Source organism: Anolis carolinensis, chromosome 2, assembly GCF_035594765.1.
Source record: "Anolis carolinensis isolate JA03-04 chromosome 2, rAnoCar3.1.pri, whole genome shotgun sequence".
Taxonomy (NCBI): domain Eukaryota; kingdom Metazoa; phylum Chordata; class Lepidosauria; order Squamata; family Dactyloidae; genus Anolis; species Anolis carolinensis.
In genome coordinates this window covers 35531795-35556978 of record NC_085842.1, presented here as the reverse complement: position 1 = coordinate 35556978, position 25184 = coordinate 35531795, and the positions used below count along the sequence as shown (strand labels likewise).

Here is a 25184-nt window from a genome sequence, read left to right as displayed (position 1 = left end):
AGAACATAACCACCTTTGACCTTCTCAGTCAAATTAAGTTAGTCATGGCTTTACAACTGGAGGTGGACTTTCAATTCTGGTCCTTCCAAAAGTGTCGTAATATTCATGGGCATTGTGTTTCTCAGAATGGCAGCAAAAGTGGGAAAGGAATTTGTACTCTCTGTGGGAGGCAGAACATTATTCTTCGGTATACCTGAAAGACTAGTTTAGACTTCTCCACCCAGGTTCAAAATCCAGGTGCTAACAACAGCAGTGAAAATTTCGAATGGCAACACCTTCACTGCAGCCTGTTTCAGGTAAGATGAAATATAAAAACATATCTAGCTATCTGCATATACGTCTACATATATTAAATCTTAATTGTTGTAAAACTTTATTTCTAAAGAGTTCTAGGTGTCTCACAACAACTAGACGATTTCTCCATTCCGAACACGGTAAGAGAGTCACAATGACGAAACACCTGGCAAGGCAACAGGTATAAGGAAGTGAAATGTGTGTGTGACAAGCACCTAAGTCAGCAGAAGGTAAGCACTTTTGATTTATCTTTCTAGTTATTGATTGATATCGGTGCTCATTTCACTTATAGATAATTAAGAGAGCAGCAATGGGATCCAAATCCCAGGATGAAAGCCTTTTCAAACTTCACCTTTGCTAAATTCCACCTTTATGAGTATTTACAGGTCTTGCAGTCTTGTTCTCACCAAAAATACAGGTGGCTGTTAAAAACGGGGAAGTTTGGGAGAAAAGCAATTAAAAAGAAAGTCCTGGGTCTGTGCCAGGTATGGGCAAACTTGGGCCCTCCAGGTGTTTTGGACTTCAACTCCCACCATTCCTAACAGCCTCAGGCCCTTTCCTTTTCCCCTGCAGCTGCTTAAGTGGCTGCAGGGGAAAAGAAAGGTGCCTGAGGCCATCAGGAATGGTGGGAGTTGAAGTCCAAAACATCTGGAGGGCCCAAGTTTGCCTATGCCTGGTCTATGCTGACAAGGGCCACTGGAGAGACCTAGAGAATAGAAAGATCTGTTTATTCACAACAACAACAACAACAACAACAACAGCAGCAGCAACAGCAACAGCAACAACTTTTTATATATCAGGAGAAAGGTGGTGTAAGATAAAAAGTAAAGTGAATGATGATGACAGCAACAACAAATTATAAGCTTGGTTTTCATTTAAGGTTCAGTATAGGATCAGTCTGCGGGTCTTTACAACTCATGAATTCAAGTTTTGGATACAGACCTCAACCCGAAAGTTCCGCATTTAGTGCCATTTTCAATTCAGACACCAAGCCTTTGTGTGAATTCTTTGCATTCCTAGACAGGCTCAAACACCACCTTTTCTTTAATCATCTGGTCTTTCCCCTTATTTAAATTCTCATTTCCAGAGGGAAAGGCAGGGCTAACTCACTAATTTCCACTCACTAGGCCAGTGGTTTCTACAACTCCCAGAAATCCCAGCCAGTTTACCAACTGTTAGGATTTCTGGGAATTTAAGGCCAAAAACATCTGAGGACCCACAGGTTGAGAACTACTGCACTAGGCTATATATGTGTCTGTGGCTTCAAGTTGCCTGTTGAGGAGAAGCTTAAAGAACTGGGCATGTTTAGCCTGCAGAAGAGAAGGCTGAGAGGAGACATGATGAGGACCAGGTATCAAGATGTGAGGGAAAGGCATAGGGAGGAGGGAGCAAGTTTGTATTCTGCTGCCCTGGAGACTAGGATGCAGAACAATAGCTTCCAACTACAGGAAAGGAGATTTCACCTGAATATGAGGAAGAACTTCCTCACTGTGAGAGCTGTTCAACAGTGGAACTCTCTGCCCCGGGGGGTGGGGGGGTGGAGGCTCCTTCTCTGGAGGCTTTTAAGCAGAGGCTGGATGGCCATCTGTCAGGGGTGCTTTGAATGAGATTTCCTGCTTCTTGGCAGGGGGTTGGACTGGATGGCACATGAGGTCTCTTCCAACTCTACTATTCTATGGTTCTATGATTCTCTGTTGACGTACAGCAACACCATCAATTACTTTGGATTTTCTTGGACAAGAAATGCTCAGAGGTGTTTTTTTTTCAGGCCCCTTCTACACTGTCATATAATCCAGATGATCAAAGCAAATAATCCACATTATCTGTATAAGAACAGCGAAAACACTTGGTTTAATGCTTACAAAGCTCAGCTTGTGCTAGACCTTTGATATGTTTTAATCACCTGAAAGATTATTTATATGTATATGTTTTTACAGTTTTATAATTCTGTGTTTTACTGATATTGTAATTGCCTGAATCTGGCACTGGATTACTGTATTGTTTGTAAGCCGCCCTGAATCCCCCTTTGGGGGTGAGAAGTATGCGGTATAAGTACAGTAAATAATAAAATAAATAAATAAATCTGCTTTGAACTGGATTACATGAGTCTACACTGCCATATAATCCAGTTCAAAGCAGATAATCTGGATTTTATATGGCAGTGTAGAAGGGGCCTCGGTTCTTTTCTCTGAAATACAGGTTGAGTATCCCCTATGGAAAGGCTTGGGTCCAGCAGTGTTAAGACTTTTTTCCACATTTTGCTATACCTGTATTTGCATAAATGTATATTATGAGGCATCTTGGAGATGGGATCCTACTCAGAACACCAAATTCATTTATGTTTTGCATATACTTTCTACACATAACCTAAAAAGTATACACAATACTTGCAATAATTATATGCATGAAATGAATTTCTATATACTGAATAATCAAAAAGCGTAGGTGTCACTCTCCCAGCCACCCAGGTGGACAATTTCAGCTTTAGGGTTCTGTCATAATTTGAAATTCCAGCTAAGGAATGCTCAACCTTCATAGCTTCAACCTTCATAGCTAGTATTTGTCAGTGGGTGGCCATCCAAGTTTTACCAGGGACGGCCTTCTTAGCTTCCAAGATAAGATGGAATCAGACATCCTGTCCACAAGCCTTGTCTCTAAATCCAATCCCCACTCTCCTGCAGGACAAACTTCAGCCTCCCAGATGTGATTGTATCACAAATCCCATCAGCTCTAGTCATGGTGCCTAATGATGAGGAATATAGGAGTTGTAGTCCAACATCTGATGGGCCACATAAATGACACGGCTGGCTGGATTTGGCCTTGAGTTTGACACATGTGTACTATATATAAAACCTGTAGCGTGGCATGGATGAGTTACCCAGAAAGGCATGATTCATTTATTATCATATTCTGAACTCTCAGTCACTTTATTCTGAATGTCTATGTTCTTTTCTCCAGAGATGAAAGGCATATCCTTGGGGCAGTAAATAGGGGAGGGGGTGCAGGTGGGATTCGAAACTAAATCAGGAAAGTAAGAATGGGATTGGAGGAATTGGCAATTTATCAGTGGCTTAATTATTATTAAGCCTGCAGGTCTGAGAAATATATATTCAAATGCAAGGGTGGGGAAATTTATTTTATCTTCGGGGATGAATTCAGATTGAGATAAAAAAAAATTCCCAGAAGTGGTAGGAAGGGTGAAAGTTGTAAAGATGTAACCGGAAAAAATGAATATATTTTACTGAGTTGCTGTGAGTTTTCCAGGCTGTATGGCTATGTTCCAGAAGCATTCTCTCCTGACGTTTCGCCCACATCTATGGCAGACACCCTCAGAGGTTGTGAAGTCTGTTGGAAACTAGGCAAGTGGAATGTCCAGGGTGTGAGAAAGAACCCATGTCTGTTTGAGGCAAGTGTGAAAGTTGCAACTGACTACCTTGATTAGCATTGGATGGCCATGCAACTTCAAGGTCTGGCTGCTTCTTGCCTTTTCTTTGTATTGTTCTGTTTCTATGATTACTGTGACATTCCCCTTATCTCCTGGGAGAATGATGATTTCTGGATTTGAGTTGAGGTCTTTGATAACTTGTCTTTCTTTCCTTGTTATGTTGCTGGGAGAAGTTTTGCCTTTCTCGGGATCTTCAATGTTTCCCCTCTTACTTCCTCAGTTTCTTCCTTGAAGTGGCAGTAAATCACCGATTCGACATTGGTAATGATGTTTTCTACTGGGATCCTGGTAGTGGCGACTACACAATTGCCTCCTTTTGCTAGTATGGATACTTGGACTTCAGAGAGTTGTCTGTCTGTCAGGTTGATTATGGTCCATGATGTATCCAGCTGCAAGGCCATTTAGTGCACATTCACGCTTTTCTCAAACAGGCAAAAGTTCTTTCCCCCACCCTCGACATTATTCCACAGATATATAAACTCCACTTGCCTAGTTTCCAACAGACCTCACAACCTCTGGGGATGCCTGCCATAGATGTGGGCAAAACCTCTGTCCCTTCTGCTGATTTAATTTATCCTTGTATTTTGAACTCATTCTGCAGTAATTAAGACAAGCAAAGAAGAACGTGACAAAGCAGAAGAGAGAAAAATTGAACATTTTAGAATGAAAGTGCAATGAGTGAGGATTAATATGGAGTACAGGACAATTGGGGGTATGTTTGTGCAGCTACACTTTAGAATTAATAAAGTTTGGCACCACTTTAACTGTTACAAAATCCTTGGATTTGTAGTTTTATAAAGTCTTTAGCCTTCTCTGCCAAAGAGTGCAGATGCCTCACCAAGCGTATTCCAACAACACTACAAAAGCCAGAATTCCACTGCATTGAGCCATTGCAGTTAAAGTGGTGTAAAACTGCATTCATTCCACAGTATACATGCACCCTACGTCAGTATCTTATGGTATTTTACTGATGTGGAGTGCATTTTCTGGATTTCATTTAAGAATCTCTCCCATCTCTAAGTAGAGAACACAGAGATTAAAATTGGGACTTTCTACATGCAAATTGTGTTCTCTGTTTTTGAGCTCCACTTCTCCTTTTAAAATACAATAATATTTGTAAAAAGTCTGATCTCCTGCAAACTTTACATAATTTGGAATTCCCCACTATTCCAAATTTGAACATTATGTGTAGCAAAATTACTCATGTTGGTTTCAAGCTCTGTATTAAGTTTATAGCAACCTGACAGTGGAGCCCTGGTGGCGCAATGGGTTAAACCCTTATACTGGCAGGACTGCTGACAGACAGGTTGGTCATTTGAATCCAGGGAGCAGAGTAAGCTCCCTATCAGCTCCAGCTCCCCATATGGGGACAAGAGAGAAACCGCCCACTGGATGGTAAAACATCTGGGCTTCCCTGGGCAATATCCTTGCAGATGGTCAATTCTTTCACACCAGAAGCGACTTGCAGTTTCTCAAGTTGCTCCTGGCATGAAAAAAATAGAAATCTGATTTAAAAAAATAGCTCAGCCATCATATAAGAATCCAGAGTCCTTTTTGAGTCCTAAGGTGGAATACTGTACTTGCCAAAGGCATTATCTCTTTACCAATATAAAGGGGATGTTCCATCTGCCAAGAATTATACTCTGTTTCACCATTTCAATGACTGGTCTGATTAAAGAAGGGAGCTTTCATGGTTCAATCCATGAGAACAATAGATCTTACTATTAGAATACCTAATAACTACAAGCTTAACATACAACTGCATATTGCAATTGTGTGAATAATTCTTATAATCCTAATAATTATAATGTGATATAACAGCACAAAAGAGTTTAGGGCAGCCAGAGAAAAGGTCCTTTGAGCGATAGTTGATAGAAGTTAGACTTGAACCAGAACCTTCCTGAGTTATAGCCCAGGCACTACACCAAGCCGACCTGAATATAAGCCGAGGCACCTAATTTAACCACCAAAAACTGGGAAAATTTACTGACTCGAGTATAAGCCAAGGATGGGAAATGCAGGAGCTACTGGTAAATTTCAAAATAAAATAGATAACAATAAGATTACATTAATTGAGGCATCAGTAGGTTAAATGTTTTTGAATATTTGCCATATTTCAAAGAAAAATAGTAAACTAGCTCTGTACGTAGAATCATAGAATAGTAGAGTTGGAAGAGACCTCATGGGCCATCTAGTCCAACCCCCTGCCAAGAAGCAGGAAATCGCATTCAAAGCACCCCCGACAGATGGCCATCCAGCCTCTGTTTAAAAGCCTCCAAAGAAGGAGCCTCCACCACAGTCTGGGGGAGAGAGTTCCACTGCCGAACAGCTCTCACAGTGAGGAAGTTCTTCCTGATGTTCAGGTGGAATCTCCTTTCCTGTAGTTTGAAGCCATTGTTCCGTGTCCTAGTCTGCAGGGCAGCAGAAAACAAGCTTGCTCCCTCCTCCCTATGACTTCCCTTCACGTATTTGTACATGGCTATCATGTCTCCTCTCAGCCTTCTTTTCTGCAGGCTAAACATGCCCAGTTCTTTAAGCCTCTCCTCATAGGGCTTGTTCTCCAGACCTTTGATCATTTTAGTTGCCCTCCTCTGGACGCTCTCCAGCTTGTCAACATCTCCCTTCAACTGTGGTGCCCAGAATTGGACGCAGTATTCCAGGTGTGGTCTGGCCAAGGCAGAGTAGAGGGGGAGCATGACTTCCCTGTTTGCCAGAAGGTTTTGAGGGACTTTGTCGAAGGCCTTACTGAAATCCAGGTACGCTACATCTACGACATTCCCTGTATCGACCCAACTCGTAACTCTGTCGAAAAAAGAGATCAGATTAGTCTGGCATGACTTGTTTTTGGTAAATCCGTGTTGACTATTAGCAATGACCGCATTTGTTTCTAAGTGTTCGCAGACCACTTCCTTAATGATCTTTTCCAGAATCTTGCCTGGTATCGATGTGAGGCTGACCGGACGGTAATTGTTTGGGTCATTCTTTTTTCCCTTCTTGAAGATAGGGACCACATTCACCCTCCTCCAATCTGCTGGGACTTCTCCCGTTCTCCAAGAACTCTCAAATATGATCGCCAGTGGTTCTGAAATAACTTCCGCTAGTTCCTTCAGTACTCTTGGATGTAGTTGATCTGGCCCTGGCGACTTGAATTCGTTTAGAGCGGCCAGGTGTTCCTGGAAAACTTGTTTCCCTATTTGGGGTTGGATTTCCCCAAATCCTTCGTCCATTCCATGTTGCTGAGGTTGAAGATGGCTTTCTTTTTGTGAGAAGACCGAGGCAAAGAAGGCATTAAGCAGTTCTGCCTTTTCCCTGTCCCCTGTCGCCATCACCCCATCACCCCATCTTCTCCTCACAGAGGCCCTATCGCCTCCTTTTTCTTCCTTTTTCTACCAATGTAAGCAAAAAATCCTTTTTTGTTGTTTTTAATGTCCCTGGCAAGCCTGAGCTCATTTTGCGCTTTAGCCTTGCGAACCTTTTCCCTACAGGAGTTGGCTATACGTTTGAATTCTTCTTTGGTGATTTCTCCCCTTTTCCACTTCTTGTGCATGTCACTTTTGAGTTTTAGCTCAGTTAGAAGTTCTTTGGACATCCATTCTGGCTTCTTCGCATGTGCCATATTTTTTTTCTTTGTTGGCACTGTTTGCATTTGCGCCTTGAGTATTTCACTTTTAAAAAATTCCCATCCATCGTTAACTCCCTTGTCTTTTAATATTGGCATCCATGGAATGCTGCTCAGTACAGTAGAGTCTCACTTATCCAACATAAACGGGCCAGCAGAATGTTGGATAAGCGAATATGTTGGATAATAAGGAGGCATTAAGGAAAAGCCTATTAAACATCAAATTAGGTTATGATTTTACAAATGAAGCACCAAAACATCATGTTAGACAACAAATTTGGCAGAAAAAGTAGTTCTATACGCAGTAATGCTATGTAGTAATTACTGTATTTATGAATTTAGCACCAAAATATCACGATGTATTGAAAACATTGACTACAAAAATGTGTTGGATAATCCAGAACGTTGGATAAGCGAGTGTTGGATAAGTGAGACTCTACTGTATTTCCTTCATTTTTTGGAAGTCAGCTCTCTTAAAGTCCAGAATGCGTGTTTGACTTGTCTTAGTTTCAGCCTTCCATTGTATCACAAACTGCAGGAGCACATGGTCACTTGCCCCTAAGGATCCGACAACTTCTACTGTATTGATCAGGTCTTCCCCATTTGTTAAGATTAGATCAAGAGTTGCTGATCCCCTTGTTGTCTCCTCTACCTTCTGGACCATAAAATTGTCTGCAAGGCAAGTGAGGAATTTGTTGGACTTTGTGCTCTTGGTAGAAAGGTAGGGTCAACAAAAACAATATAGTATTAACAATAACATGATGATGATGATGATGATGATGATGATAAGAATAATAAGAATAATAACTTCATTTGTACCACATGGGGACTCAGGCCGGCTTCCAACATAGTAAAAGCCAAACATGTAATGTCCATATAAACAATGCAGATATATATCTACAATTATATATACTATTTTCACATTTGCATTTCCCCCTGAAATGTTTGCAAGTCCTATATATCATTCATATCTATCTGTCTATCTAGACATCTCTCTCTATATAATTATATCTGTATAGGATTTGCAAAGACTTGCAAACATGTGAGGTGAAAATTCATATATAAAAATAATGTATACATATAGATACAGATATACAGGTACATGAACATCTCTAGATATCTATATGTATACAGGATTTGCAAAGACTTGCAAACATATAAGGGGAAAATTCATATATAAAATTAATATAGATATATAGATACAAATATTTAGGTACATAGAGATTGCAAAGGCTTGCAGGGGGAAATGCCAACATATCTATAGCAGAGATTAACAAATATTTCAGGGGAAAATGTTTTTATAAGATTAATGGAGATATATATATATATATATTATATATTCTTCCTGACTTGCAAGGCCTTCTTTCCTTTTCAAAACATTCCCTTGGTTAAGAGCAAGGGAGGCTTTGGAAAATAAAATACACTGATAAGGGAGGAGAGAAATATATCATATACAATATTGCAAGCAATGGCCTCCAGGCTCTGCTGCCTGGCTTGACCTTGACCCTATTATAAGCTGAGGGAGGCTTTTTCAGCTCATAAAAAGGGCTGAAAACCTCGGCTTATCTTTGAGGATATATAGTATTTTTCTTGTATCCGTGTCACCCGATTTGTGCTTGATATTTTTAAAAACATAGGGGAAATAGGCATAAGAGCAAAGAACCCAGTTTTGTATGAGAAATAAAACTCAAGAAGTAGAGTGTGATTGTCTTTCTTTGTGGGCTTAAAGCATTTTACATTTCAAAGTCATACTATATCATATACCTCCCTTCATTCATCATAGTTCATCATAAGTAAAAGTAAAGTTTCTCCCCTGACACTGTCTAGTTGTGTCCGACTCTGGGGGTTGGTGCTCATCTCCATTTCTAAGCCAAAGAGCTGTCAGTTAATCATATTTGATTTAAATCTTTTCTTTCTTTGCAGGCAAGAAAGAAGATTCTTAGCTAGCAGACATGGATCTATCTTTGATACAGATACCCTTGTTGATCATGGGCTTCTTTGGAGGCATATTACTGATTTCTTTTCTTGCAGTGTACTATTTGTGGCCATCACTACTCATCAGGATTGGTATATGGTAAGTATGAATCTTAGATTACTTCCCCAAGTTAGTGCCTGAACTATACTATATATACTGTTCCATATACTATATACTTGAACCATATTATATGTTGGCTATAACTTAAGGAAGGCGATAGTTTGCCCCTTAAGAAGTGCCTAGCTGAGAGATCAGTAACTTCAATAGCAGAGTTTACCAAAACAATGTCTGAGCAACATTTGATGAAGCAACACAGTTGGCTCTCCTCATTTGCTGATTTACTTCTAGATATCTTTTCCATGCAGAATCTTTTGACCGGTCATCTTTCTTCTCCCTTTGCCTATAGGTACAAACGTCAGAAAAATGGTGCTGAGATCAAATATGCCAAGTGCAAGGACTACACATTCTGTTACCTCTGCCGAGGGAATCCTGGACCCCAACCATCTATGTTGCTGCTTCATGGGTTTTCGGCCAGCAAGGACATGTGGTTGGAGCTATTCAAAGTACATTTCCATTCTTTCCCATCCTGATTCAGCCATTATTGCTGGTGAAGAGTGTTACGGATTTTCTGTCAAGGGAAACTCCCAAAAACACAGCAGAACATCCCAAAATAAAAAAGCAGGATACTTATAGTTGAGAATTGAGCTCACAGCAAGCAGAGTGTGAAGTGCCATGTGGCTGTCAAAGAATTTAGAGCTTAGGAGGCAAAGATCTAGAGTTCTGTCTTTAAAGATTACAAAAGCTTTGTTTACAAAAACAACTACATTTCTTAATACTAAAGAAATGGGCCCTCGCGAATGTATAATTCCATCTCTTCTAGGGTTTCAAAGAGAGGGAACAATCTCCATTTACTACATCTCTCTGGCACACAAGCAGCAAGAGGTCTCAATAAACACAGCACACACAAAAACGTAACAGTAGAAAGTCAAAGATTAAAGGCATGCATTAGAAAAGTATCCATAATATAGCCAATCAGAATGAGAGCAGAAACAGAGAGGAGAAAAGAAATAGATATATTCCAACTGTCATTCAGGAGTCAGGGGAGAAGAGATTTCCCTTAGCCTATCCTAAGTTAACTAACTACTCCTCATTGAGGACTGCAGACTTGGGCAGTGTGGGGTTGAATTCCAACAATGAGAAACAACGATGCTCATGCACAGTCCTCCTTTCTTCCAATGACAACTATGCCAGAGAACTTTCCCGTGCATTGTGCTTGTACTCATTGTATACTTTTAAAGTAAATACCATATTTCTTCCATTGTAAGGTGCCATTAATTGTAAGACACACCCTAATTTCAGTACCAACAACCACTACAAAAATAGATTAGATACACCTGCGATTTTAAGACACACCCCATTTTAGATATGTTTATATAAGGAAAAGTGTGTCTTAGAATTGAAGAAATACAGTATTATTCCAGCATTTTTTTCTAACAGTTATCAAGGTGGCACACAACTCCAGATGGGAGCACGCTGTATAACAATTAATAAAATAACTCATTTTTTAAACAGCCAAAATCCTGTTAGGCTTCCGCATTGGCCATTGCATTTTTGCAGAATTATACAGCAGTGGCTATGCTATATAAATGATGACCAAGATCTACACTACTTCTGTATTCATCTGCCAGTAGAATGATATTATGGAGCCCTATTTGATTCCCCACTTAGCAATGAAAACCCACTGGACCGCCTTGGGCAAGTCACATTATCTCAGAGGAAGGCAATGACAAAACACTGGGAATGTTTGGTATCTTTATGAAGCAGAGTGCAGCAGAGCCATTGTAACATGAGCTTGTAGAAAACAGGAGAATGATACTCAGGATAATCTTGTAAGGTTAAAAAAAAGATGCAGTTATTGTTGCAGGAAATCTATCTGAGTTAGAAAAGGAGATCGATAAAATATCACTTATATTTTAGGACTTCATCATATGTAACTTAGAAGCTCTCGGTGGCACAATGGGTTAAACTCTTGTGCCGGTAGGACTGCTGACCAAAAAGTTGGCAGTTTGAATCCTGGTAGCGGGGTGAACTCCTGTCTGTCAGTTCCAACTTCCCATGCGGGGACATGAGAGAAGCCTCCCACAGGATGGTAAAACATCAAAACATCTGGGCGTCCCCTGGGCAACGTCCTTGCACACAGCCAATTCTCTCACACCAGAAGTGACTTGCAGTTTCTCAAGTCGCTAGTAACATGAAAAACTGAAAAAAGTTTTTTTCAGTTTCTACCTGTTTCTACACTACTCAAAGATGAACTCTCAGCGAGCCCATCAAATTATGTAGGGTTACTTCCAGCAGTTGTTCATGAAATCATGTTTCTGCAACATGTTGAAATGGGAGGATTTCAAAGATGGGCAGAAATTGACTCCAATTCTCTCCCTGCACATAGAAATGCCAAAAAACAAAAAATTTCCTTGGGATGGAGAGTAGTGGATTTGTCCAATTACTTTGTGACGTTTCAGTGTGGGCATTCATGTGGGCAGTCTGCTAATGCTCCCTCTGTTTCCATTAGTGGATTAAAAATAGTGGGGGTCCCATTGAAAGAAGTGTATAAAAAAGTGTGCCTGTCTCCTTTAGTGTAGGGGCCTCAGAGGAACGATCCCATGAAAAAGGGTGTTTCCCAAAGGATGCCCGTCTCCTTTAGTGTAGGGGTTTAAGGGGAACAATCACATGGAAAGTAGTGTTTCCAAAAGGATGCTTGTTTTAAAAAGTGTACTGGTATCCTTGAAATTATAGAAGGTAATCCTGTGTGATAGGGGTGATTAAATTCTCAGTCTTCTTTATGAAATGCCACACAAAGAAGATGATTCAACCCACTCTCCCCGCATACTTTGTGGGATGAAGTCCTTAGCACAAAAGACTCTAAGCTTGGCTTTCATGAAAATCGCCCTGAGGCCTGATCCAACCCTCCTTGGTCAAAGGGTCATAAAATACTAACTACAGTACATTTTTGGAAGAAGGGGAAATTACCTCTGCCAGCAGGAAAGACGCAAAAATGTCTTGAGTACTTAGATCAAGGAAAGAAACAGAGAGATCAAACAAAATGGGATGTATATGCTCCAAAACTACTCTCTGCCACTAATTATTATACACAGGCAGTGATACCTCTTTCCTTCCAACAAAATATCTCTCTGAACAAATCTTACCAAGAAAATCCCATGATGGATTGGAAATTATTTGGAGGTGCACAACCAACAATTCGGGATGCCAACATAATGCAATGTATGTGGATTAAGGGTCAATGCACATTGCAACCAATGGGCAGATAAATGGAGGTTGTGCCTTATTATGATCACAATATTAAATAATAGTCTTACATTTTTATTATGGAAGGAATTAATTATAAGCAACTTGTTATTTGTTTATGACTACAGATTGAGCATCCTTTGTCCAGAATGTAAAATCCAAAATGTTCCAAAACCCCAAAATTTTCCGCATAGGTGACTCCTGTGCTCTCTGATGGTTTGGTGTACACAAATATTATATGATGCACATTATTTAAAATTTTATATAAAATTATATCTAGACTATGCATATAATTATTGTGTGTGTGTGTGTGTGTGAAATATGAATGAATTTTGTGCTAGAATTTGGGTCCCATCTCCAAAATATCTCATTATGTATGTATATGCCAATAGAGGTATTCCAAGATGTGAAACAAAACAGAAATTCAAAACATGTCTGGTGCCAGGCATTTTGGATAAGGGATACACAAACTGTAGAACCAGCATAATGTAGCAGTTTGAGCATCGGACTATGACTGGAGACGTTCAAATTCCCATCTTGCCGTGAAAACCCTCTGGGTGGCTTTAGGCATGCTACATTTTTTCCATCCCAGATGAAAACTGAAGCAAACTCTGAACAAATCTTACTAAGAAAATCCCATGACAAGTTTGCTGCATCAGAATTACTCGAAGGCACACAACAACAATGTATTAGGCCTATTTTGTGTGTTTGTCACCTGCAGTCACGTGGAAACATCACCCCAGAACATCAAGGCTTCTCAGGACAAAAGCCTCTCCCATGTTTTGATGTGGCATATCCTTGTTCTGAAGGCAAATCAGATAGGCTTAGGCTAATCAGAATATTTAAATACATGGTATTCACTCTGCACTTCGATACTAGAAGGAACCAATTGTTATTGCTTTGAAGCCTTTGCTTCCTAATCAGTGCTATCTTTCCACAGGGCTTTCCAAAGGATCTCCACGTGGTCTGTGTTGACATGCCTGGTCATGGAGACACAACCCGACTGGAGGGTGAAAGTTATACAGGAACTGATCAGGTTGCAAGGATACACCAGGTAAGGCCTTTTTCTAGCTGCCCACAGAACATTTTGCACATTGAGGGCAGGTATTGAGAGCTCTGCGAAGAAAGCCACCCTCCCTACCCTCCTGCTCTCAACCAGCCTTTTTTTAACTTACATAATTTTATGAATGCCAAAATGACCATGATTTTGAGTTGAAGTAATTAGACTTCTGAATGGTTTCAGCATTGGACTATGGCCACTAAACCACTGACCTGCTGAATTTGCTGACTGAAAGGTCGGCAGTTTGAATCCGAGGAGCGGGGTGAGCTCCTGCTGTTAGCCCCATCTTCTGCCAACCTAGCAGTTCGAAAACATGCAAATGTGAGTAGCTCAATATGTACCGCTTCGGCAGGAAGGTAACAGCGCTCCATGAAGTCATGCCAGCCACATGATCTTAGAGGTGTCTACGGACAATAGCGGCTCTTCGGCTTAGAAATGGAAATGAGCACCAACTCCCAGAGTCAGACATGACTAGACTAAATGTCAGGGGAAAACCTTTTCCTTTATTTAGTATTTAGCAGTAGTCCAGAAGGAAAACTTTCTCAAACTCTGCTGCTATCCTTCTCATATCACCCAAAAAGTCTTACAATAGACTCAGCAAGAACCTTTCAACCATTCCCTAAATGAGTACTGAAGAAATGAAATCTCTAGCACAAATCTCCTTATTCCTTCTCTTTTCAGTTTGCTGAATGTGTTGGTCTGAACAGAAAGCCTTTTCACTTGGTTGGCATCTCCATGGGTGGAATGGTTGCTGGGCTTTATGCTGTATACTATCCATCAGAAGTGCACTGTTTATCCCTCTTTTGTCCAGCTGGTGAGTACTGAAGGCCAGAATCCTTTGCAACAGCATCCATTAAGTTCAGTGTAGTTTACTACTACTATAGGAGATCACTCCTGGCACTCAGAGTCTTGGTGAGGGGTCCACAAATGTCTGTGGAAACCTCTTCTGAATCTACATGGCCTTTGGCAATGAGGACATATATTTCCAGATGGAAGGTGGTTCCAACAAGGGTTTGCTTGACGCATCTTCCTCTTGACACATTTCTCCCTTTTGCCCTCTATGTGTGCCTCTTCAAAATCCACAACAATATTGGTAACAGCTGACCTCCAGTTAGAACCTCCAGTGGGTTGAGAGCCAGGGTTTCCCGATTTTAGGTGTTTATTTCACATTTTTAGGTTAGCTTTAAGCTCTTCTTTAAATCTCTTTTGCTGGCCACTGACATTCCATTTTCTGTTCTTGAGCTGAGAGTAAAGTAACTGCTTTGGGTGACTGTGATCGGGCATTTGGACAACGTGGCCAGTCCAGTAAAGTTGATGGCGAAAAATCATTGCTTCAGTGCTGGTGGTCTTTGCTTCTTCCAGAATGTTGACATTTGTCTGCCTGAAGCAATGCTGGTACAATCTTCATAAAGAAAGAAATGTGTGCATTACATAATGTATGAATGTGGATGAGATGTTATTTTGCAGAGAACAACATGTAGAATGGCACTAGGCACCTTCTTGTCTCACTTTTTGAATTCCTTTTCTTCAATCAGTGTATCTTGTCTCCCAAATCTTAGGTCTGCAGAGCCCAACTCCTTCTGAGTTCATGCAGCACATGAAGAATCAGGGAAAATCAAGTGCCGAGAACAATCCTCTCATTCCTTCATCCTTGAAGCAGACGAAAGATCTCATCAAGTTGGGAATCTACCAGCCCCCTCCAAAACTAGGCAAGCAGGTGTGAAAGAAGGCATCCTGTCACTAGTAGCCCTCTGCCCCAAACATAGGGGCATTTCACACTACATAACTTTTTTTTTCCGTGTCAGGAGCAACCGAAGTTGCTTCTGGAGTGAGAGAATTGGCCGTCTGCAATGACGTTGCCCAGGGGACGCCCGGATGTTTTGATGTTTTACCATCCTTGTGGGAGGCTTCTCTCATGTCCCCGCATGGAGCTGGAGCTGAGAGAGGGAGCTCATCCGCACTCTCCCCAGGTGGGATTCGAACCTGGCAACTTTCAGGTCAGCAACCCAACCTTCCAGTCACTTAGTCCACTACGCCATCTGGGCGCAATGGGTTAAACCCTTGTGCTGGCTGAACTGCTGACCTGAAGACTGGGTTGCTGTCCTAAAGGTTGCCGGTTCGAATCTGCGAGATGGGGTGAGCCCCCGTCTGTCAGCTCTAGCTTGCGGGGACATAAGAGAAGCCTCCCAGCCAACACATCTGGGCATCCCCTGGGTAATGTCTCTGTAGACAGCCAATTGTCTCACACCAGAAGTGACTTCTTACTTCTTAGGTCTGCGGAGATCTAGAATCATCTCCCAGGGAGTTCTACATTTTTTATCGCTTCTGACGCGATAAAAAATGTAGAACTCCCTGGGAGAGGATTCTAGATCTCCATCCCTAAAATGGTGTTCCACAGGGCAGAACTATGGAAATTAAAGTGGAATCATAGCACTGCAATTTATTTAGATATTTATTTATTGTTAAATATATTAACAAGACAACACCTAAAACAACTTTGAAAGCTACAGTAATGTAAAACTAGGGTTCCCAGAGACATGTTGTATCCTGGTGATAGAAACACAGTCGCCAGTCAAACGTCTTAATGGAAACTATCCCACAATTGGGGTGTGATGTGAAGACCCTTGTGTCCTTTTTCATATCTCTGCACATCTATGCTTGTCATTCTTTTTCTCTCTCCCACTTAAACCATCCTGCCTATGTAGGCAGAAGAAGCACAGATTGAAATCTGTGCATTAGAGGAAAACTGGGTCATAGGCTTTATTTGGGCAACCTCTAACCTTTCACCTGGAACTGGGATAGAGTTTGTGGGAACCAAATGGGCGCAGCCCTTCTTAGAAGCCCATTGGGGCACACTTTGATACTTGGCAGCTCTTGCATCAATCCCTGTCTTTATCTCATTATGGTTTTAGATGCCTAGCAATTGACACACCCTGCACAAAAAGAAAGGGTGGCAGACTGTCCTGTTTAAGAGCAGATGAATGGACAGCAAATGCAGTAATATACAAATTAGCATGGAATTATTAAATTGAACTAAAATCAGAATAGCTCCTCCATTTAATGTGTTCGTTGCTAGCTGTTCTCAAAGCAGAGAAAAATCCATCATGTTTCAAGAACATAATCTTGCTTTGTTTAGAGGAGAAATCAGGGAGAATTAGGACTCATTGATATGGATGTGATGATTATTATTAAGTTTATTTATACCCTGCTTTCCCTACAAAGAGACTCAAAGCGGCTTACAATATTCTAACCCAGACTAATCCTGACGTTTCTCCTCTTTCAGTACACATCACAGGTTAAATTGGGTTAATCAGGAGGAAAAGTCAGGGAATCCTCTGGAGTTTAGCTAAAACAGTGATGTAAACTTATGACTTCAGAGCAGTGTAGACAGCAGAGCTGTATCCAATTTGGACTGGTTCATTGTCCACGTAGGACATCACTCTTTATCCCCTTTTTCCTGTGTTCATCAGTATAGTGAAAACAAGATGGATTTTCACCAGATATATCTGGTGCTTTTTCACCAGATATACACAGAGCTCTAGGTGAGCTGGTTGTCATGGCTCCATGTGCTGACATTAGCAAATGCATCCATGTAATCGGGAAGAAGGTATCGAGATAGGCTCCCTCCTTCTTCCTGGTCATGTGGGCTCCTCTGTTGATGTCAACACAGGATGCCCACAAAGAACAGTGGGTCATATGAACTCTGTGGCTGGTTGGGAACAGCAACTGCAATGGTCCAGTGAAGCCAATGTAGTCTTATCCCAGCTGGACCCTTCAGACTCCAACCCCCCATCGCAGCACATTTGAGAGATACATGTGGGCACCTCCAGGGCTGGTCCAAAGCATTTCTACTCCAGACTGGTCCCATATTTACCAGCTCCAATAGACACAGCCTAAGTCTGCTTTTTAGCTGGATTTTGTAACTAATGTTTTTAAAAAACAGATTACTTATTATAAGTATTCACTGTTTGAGCCTCTTTTCATCCAATGGCATCCTCTGCCTCTCAGCCCATGATTGTTCTCTGTCCATTCCATCTAGTTCTCAGGAATGATGTTGTATATCTATCATTACAATCCAAGTAGCCTCAAATTTGTGCACTTTGGAGATGTTTTCTATTGCGTCAGATGATGTGAGAGAACTGGCTGTCTACAGAGACATTGTCCAGGGGATGCCCGAACCACGTACCATCCTGCTGGGAGGCTTCTCTCATATCTCCCTCCCCCCCCCCCCCCGGCGCAAAACTAGAGCTCACCCCGTCTCACGGATTCGAACTGCCAACCTTCAGGTCAGCAGTTCAGCCAGCACAAGGGTTTAACCCATTGCACCACTACAGCTCCTATGGGAGATGAAATACCATGAGAGAAGTAAAAAGAACCATTGTAGAAACAATGGTCCCTATTGCCTTCAGAAAGGAATGATTTCATACAATAGTCGGGTTCTTGTCCTGACACTGACTTCTATTTCTCTTCTCCTCCTCAGTTAATAAAAGGATATCTTGACTATCAAAAGCCAAATAATGCTTTCTACAAGAAATGTAAGTATTCGACTTTCGTTGCTTCAAAGAAGCAAAATGAGTTTCTCTGATAAAATCACATCAAATGAGAGATGCAATTAAGGGAAACACACATGTTTTTCTTTTAAACTTTCAGTCACCTTAACTCCTTGTTCAGAGGGAGAGGTGGGATATAAAAGTAGTTAATGAATGGGTGGATGTTTGTATGTTTGATTGATTAATTGGTTTGTGGGCGGCTTCTTTTGTTTTTGTTTTATCTTTTGTTTCTATATGTTTCAGTTTTAGAAGTGCAATTTAAAAACTATGAACCTACTTTTGCGGAGCTATTTGCTCTCTTTAAAAAAGTAGGTTATTTGAATGAAAATAACTATGAAAACTATGAAAATAACACTAGCATTTATAATTCCATAGTTCATACAGGTTGAGTATCCCTCATTCAAAATGACCAGAAGAGTTTGGTAATTTTATTTATTTATTTATTTAGATTTTGGAATACAGTACCTGTATTGGTGTAATAAGATAACCTTGGAGATGAGGCCTAAGGCTAAACTCAAAATTCAATTTTATTCCATATACATGTTATACACATAGCAGAAGTTAACATTTTAAATAATAAACAAAGTTTATGTTGTCAAAGGCTTTCATGGCTGGAATCACTGGGTTGCTGTGAGTTTTCCAGGCTGTATGGTCATGTTGCCCAAAGAGAAATGATCAAGGTGAGCTGGTGATGCATCAGCCTGGATGGTCTTTCTTGGTTTTGTTCCTTCTCCTCCTCTACTACCACTGTTAGGGTTCCCAAATTTTGGTCTTCCAAATGTTTTAGACTTCAGCTTCCAGAATTCCTGACTGTCGACAAAGATGGCTGGAGCTTCTGGGAGCTGAAGTCCCAAACACCTAGAAGACACTGACCACTGTCATAGTTTGCTAAGCTACAAAAGAGACCCACATCTGATCTCTGGTACATCTCAGGATGCAACTCATAAGTAAAACGAGGGAAACAGACAAATCTTAATTTTCCTCTCTTTTTTGACTGACAAAGGTTTTGCAGATATAAGTAGGGAAGAGTCCATATTCCTCCTCCATGACAACTTGACGAAGATCAAGGCTCCCATGCAAGTTATTTGGGGAAAGGATGACAAGGTAAGATATATGCATTCAGATTTGCTTTTTTTGTTGTGACTTTCATTTTAAATTATAGTAAAAGGTAAAGGTAAAGGTTTCCCCTGACGTTAAGTCCAGTCATGTCTGACTTTGGGGGTTGGTGCTCATCTCCATTTCTAAGCTGAAGAGCCAGCGTTGTCCGTAGACACCTCCAAGGTCATGTGGCTGGCATGACTGCATGGAGCACCGTTACCTTCCCGCCGGAGCGGTACCTATTGATCTACTCACATTGGCATGTTTTTGAACTGCTAGGTTGGCAGAAGCTGGAGCTAACAGCGGCCGCTCCCGCCGCTCCCGGGGTTTGAACCCGGGACCTTTCCGTCTGCAAGTTCAGCAGCTCGGTGGTTTAACACACTTCGCTACCGGGGCTCCATAAACTATAGTAGTATAGTATAGTATTCACAGATGTGGGTTCAACCAATCATGGCTCGAAAATACTTTTTAAAAAACCCCAGATGCAAATCTTGGTTTTGCCATTTTAATAAAGAATATTATATTACCGTGTCATTGTAAAATGACATTTCTTATATAAAATGTTCATTCATGAATTTTGGTATCCCTGGTGTGGCCTGGAACCAAACTCCTGTAAATGTTTTATCTAATATTCTTTAATCATTTTATTACATTATGAATTGCTTTAAGGCCTCTTAATTACCAGCTGGAACTTTCACATTTTGATAAGAAATCTCCAGAACATGCAGAGGCAGGGATCCCTATAAAATTGCAAAAAAAGTGATCCAATCTAAACATGAGAAACAACACACTGGCCTCCAACAGACAAGAGTTCTTTCTCCCACCCTGGACCTTCCACAGATATATAAATATCCCTTGCTTAGTTTTCCAATATACCTCACAGACTCTGAGGATGCCTGCCACAGATGTAACAATATTGTTACAGCAAGTTCATTTTATGCAATTCTATCTTTATTTGTAGTCAATTTGTTAGAAGCCAATGCTTTTGTAGTCAATGTTTTCAATACATTGCAATGTTTTGGTGCTAAATTCATAAATATAGTAATTACTACACAATATTACCATGTATTCAACAGCTTTTTCTGTCTATTTGTTGGAAAACATGAAGTTTTGGTGCTTAATTTGTAAAATCATAAAGTAATTTGAGGTTTAATAGGCGTTACCTTAATCCCTCCTTATTATCCAACATTTTCGTTTATCCAAAGTTCTGCTGGCCCGTTTATGTTGGATAAGTGAGATTCTACAGTATAAAAGGCTTGTGGATACAATGTCTGATCTTAAAATGTCCTTCAACCTATCCCCAACTACAGAACCACAAGTGCTGTTGGGTTGCAATTCTAATTATTCCTGGTCCACATAATGGATAATCGAAAGTGATGAGAGTTGCTCTTCCATAACATTTGGGGACCCAAACTGGGTAAAAATTAAAGAACACTGACCACTATGTAAAAACTATATAAATGGCCCTTAGTATCCATGGATTCTCCATTCATGGCTTCGTTGTCCTCAATAAAAGGCAACCACAAGGCAGATGTGGCCCTCAATGCACATGAGTTTGATACCCCTGTCCAAAGTTTTATTATTTTTATTGTGCCTGTGTGTACAATACATTTTTTAATAAAAACAAAAACAAAATTCAAATAGAATTAAATGAAACATACAGCATTAGAAACATACAGCATTTTCACTATCCTTTATATCAGTGGTTCTTAACCTGGGGTCCCCAGATGTTTTTGGCATTCAACTCCCAGAAATCCTAACAGCTGGTAAACTGGCTAAAATTTCTGGGAGCTGTGGGCCAAAAACATCTGGGGACCCCAGGTTGAGATCCACTGCTTTATATTGTAAATTAGGGATGTAAAGACCAGTCTACATTACAACATATTTTTGCACCAAATAATCCCATCTCTGCAAAATTGTATTTGGTGCAAAAGACATTGCATGCACACAAAAATCTGGGAATTTACCCCTCTCACAGTCTCAGAAGTCAAAATAAAACAAAAATATACAGAAGTCTAATAAACTCCCCCAGCAAAGAGAAAAACTTTTGAAATTTGTATTATGCTGTAGACTTAATGCAATTGAACATCATTTTCACTACCACGGTTCAATACTATGGAGTTGTGGGAGTTGTATATTGGTGAGGCACCAACACTGTTTGGCAGAAAAGGCTGAATATCTAGTTGAACAATAACTCCCGTAATTCCACAACATTGAGCCATGGTAGTTAAAGTGGTGTGAAAATGCATTAATTCCTCAGTGAAGATGCACCCCTACTGAAGATTTACAATAGTGTTGTTAATCTAGTTGTCACTACTATAGGAATTAAATTCTGTATTGAAATTTACTCTTGGTAACTCTCTGTTTACATCTACTCCATTCATATCTGATCATTATATCTCAACAAGGAGAGTCAAAGCGACAAAATATAAACGTCAACCTCCAAGACTGCACTCCATTTGTGCATCTGAGGATGTGTTCTGTGGTCTATGACAGCTGTCACTTTTAATGCTAACTCTTTTTCTGGGTGGATGGGGAGGTTCCCTCAATAATGGTCAAGGTCAACTGCCATTGAAAGGTTTCCACTTCTGGCCAATAGGAGTCCTGGGTCTTTCTTTTCCAAATGAAGATTTCAGACATATTACTATGCCAATTCTTTCTTTAGATCATTGATCCTTCTGGTGCTGAAGTTTTGGCAGCTGCTTTTCCCAGCTCTCAAGTCCATATGCTGGAGAGATGTGGACACTTCATAGTAGGTGACCGACCCAGAAAATCCGCCAAGCTCCTCTTGGAATTCAACAATTCCTTTTGTAATCCATCTGAGAGTAAGAAGATGGCATGATCCACACTGAAGAGCAAACATCTGGAAAATATTCAATGCAACATTCCACTCTGGAAACAAGAGGGAAATGGGAATCCACGACGTACTTCCCACTGGTTTTTACAGTCTGATTTTTGGATGTTGGATTGATTGGCCTTGACTGCCCAGCCTCAAACTGAACCTCTTTTCTTGATAATTACAACCTATACCTCTCCTGAGTACCTGGGATAAATGGATACATGGGTGGGTGACAAACAACATGAAACATATACTCCTCTGGTTTATGATCCCAGAACCACCATAGAGTAGGCAGTTGGGGGAACTTGAGTAATGAAAAATAATGTCTGGCATCTTTTCCATGAATTATAGTGCTGTAAGCCAGACCTTTGCCATCGCAACACACTTTTTATTGTTGCAGAAGTTGGAACTATGTTCTATCCATGCAGTGACCAGAATCCCCATCAAAACCTGCCCAGCCACAACAATGGCACAACCATTTTCCTGTTGTTGGAGGGAAGAAGGATAAGTAAAGAAGCTGCCGGGTATTTTCCTGCATCTGTCTACATTGCAAGGATGACATCTGCAAAGAGTTCCTGAGAAACCCTGGAGGTCTCTTGTCATTGCCTGCTGCAACTTTTCCAGCGCTGGAAAAATGTCTGGACACATCGTCACTCATTCCCTTGCTCTCCAATTTCTAATCAATTGTAATTTTAAAGGACTGCACTGCTTAAAATGTGAGATTTTTTGGGAGTCATAGGCTATCTTCCAAAAGTAGTCTTGGTGGTGGGTCCAGCTGTGAAGTCCTATTGCTTATCCACACAGCCTTTCACACCGAGGACCTAGATTTCCAAGTGGAAGGTGGTCCTGACAAGGGTTTGTTTGATGCACCTTCCTCTTCGCACATTTCTCCCTTTCATCCTCTGTTTGTACCTCCTCAAAATCCACAGCACTGTTTGTAACAGCTGGCCTCCAGTTAGAACTCTCAATAACTAGGGCTTCCCAGTTCTTGGAGTTTATGCTACATTATAAAAAATTATCTTTAAGCCCATCTTTAAATCTCTTTTGCTGTCCGCCGACATTCCGTTTTCCATTCTTTAGCTGAGAGTATAGTAATTGCTTTGGGAGACCGTGATCGGGCATTTGGATAACGTGGCCAGTTCAACAAAGTTGATGGTGGAGGATGATTGCTTCAATGCTGGTGGCCTTTACTTCTTCCAGCACACTGACATTTGTCCACCTGTCTTCCCAAGAGATTTGCAGGATTTTTCAGAAGCAACGCTGATGGAATAGTTCCAGAAGTTGAGAATGACATTTTGGGAATAGCATCAGGACCCATTGCTATTGAAGGGTAGACATGAGTCTCCCTGTAGAAGAACTTGACTAGCATTTCCAAGTTCTGTTGTGAACTTGAAGGTGCAATAGAAAGCCACCATGCCTAATGGCCACTAATCTACTCATCCAACAAAATGATCAGGAATAGAGTTGTTTCCAAATCTTGTGGCTAATGTATTCCACCAGATAATTTTGCTGTATAAAGAAATGTTATTAATCAGTTTGTTTTATTGAATTGACTGCAAATTCTGCTCTTGTAAAAATCCTCCATTTCCCTAATCACCTTCTCAATATGATATAATTACCAGACTGTGAAGCAAAACACCCTCAAACAAGTTAATCTTTGTTTATAGATTTTACCAGATTTTTTTACACAGAGGTAGAGCTCAAGTTCCAGCCTGGACACCACCCTTAGGTATTTGTCATTTGTTTCTAGGTGGCAATATTATTATTTGATCTTCTCAGTAGCCCATGAAGTCAGTGACTCCTGCTGTTATTGTATTCTGTGTGCACATCCCTTTTAGCTATCTGCATTGTACTCAATACTACATTCATTCACACTTCTGTCCATCCAGTATTTGTTCAGGGGATTATACCAAAGCTTCTTGAGCAAAACCAATATTTACAAGTGCCTGTGGATGAATGTAGGGCTATACCAAGAGTGGGGAGTTTTTAGTCCTTCCTATGTTTTCAGCAATAACATCTGGGAATGCCTTACTACTGGCCACATTGACTGGGGCTGCTGGGAATTCAAATATGGAAAATGTGGGAGCGGGATGAGGTTTCCCCATTCCTACTTTATAGGTCTAGTGTTTTGAGGCCTGGATTATTTAGGATTTAAGGATTATTAAACAGAACAAAAAGGACTACATAGCAACAACAAAGCAGGAAATGCACCTGAAAGCTGATTACTGTCATCCCTGGCACAGTTACCCTTGGGGCAATCATTATATAATTCTTATTTGCATTTTCTTGAGCTTATGCTTGTCACGTGATTCATATTCCCAATTAGCTTGAAGATCATGTATTTATGTTCTAAGCAGGTGGTGAAACAAAATAAGATAATCCACCAAGGATGCTAGGAATAGTTTGTTTAGAGATGAGATGGTAGATATCCATGGTTTGGAATTATACTAGAGAAAGGAGTGAAAAACAATAAGTAGAAAAGAATTAGAATAAACTTCTAACCTAATTTATCATTTGGAGTAGAGATTTCTTAGAGAAAAGCAAGCTTTTGATAACTGTGAGAATAAAAAAAAACTGCAAAATGTAATTAGAAATATCTTTAGTGTAAATTGGGAAGTTTGGGGTGAGTTACATATGTAGGACTCAGTTTTACATATATGACACAATTAGAGGAATCAGACAAAGGCTGAAATCAAGGATTGTCAGCCAGTCCAATGGTACTTCGCCTTTTCTTTAACATAGTCTCCTTTCAAATACGGTATCTTTTGTTGCCCTGGACTAGCAAGACTGAACTCAATTATTTTCACTGGGATCTTCTTTCATCCCTAGAGTAAATACTGAATACATAAGACAAACACTGTCTTTTTCTTTCCTGGCTTCTTTACATATCTGGTTGCCATAACAGATCCCTAGGCTGTTCATACTATTAGAATATCAAATCAGTAGAATGTCGTGCTTTTTTTCAGTCACAAAAATAAAGTGCTTACAATTTAAAAACCTG

The 25184-nt window shown here is 40.5% G+C and overlaps 1 protein-coding gene across 1 annotated transcript; it reads left to right on the top strand.

Moving 5' to 3' along the window:
* The first annotated feature begins 22 nt into the window (after positions 1-22).
* On the top strand, positions 23-25184 carry LOC100557615 (monoacylglycerol lipase ABHD6). The gene is made up of 9 exons (XM_062969635.1): positions 23-524; positions 9282-9432; positions 9740-9896; positions 13577-13690; positions 14378-14510; positions 15256-15413; positions 18177-18231; positions 19250-19350; positions 22010-25184. The coding sequence occupies exons 2-9, from the start codon at positions 9311-9313 to the stop codon at positions 22184-22186; spliced, it is 1017 nt and encodes a 338-aa protein (XP_062825705.1). The 5' UTR covers positions 23-524; positions 9282-9310; the 3' UTR covers positions 22187-25184.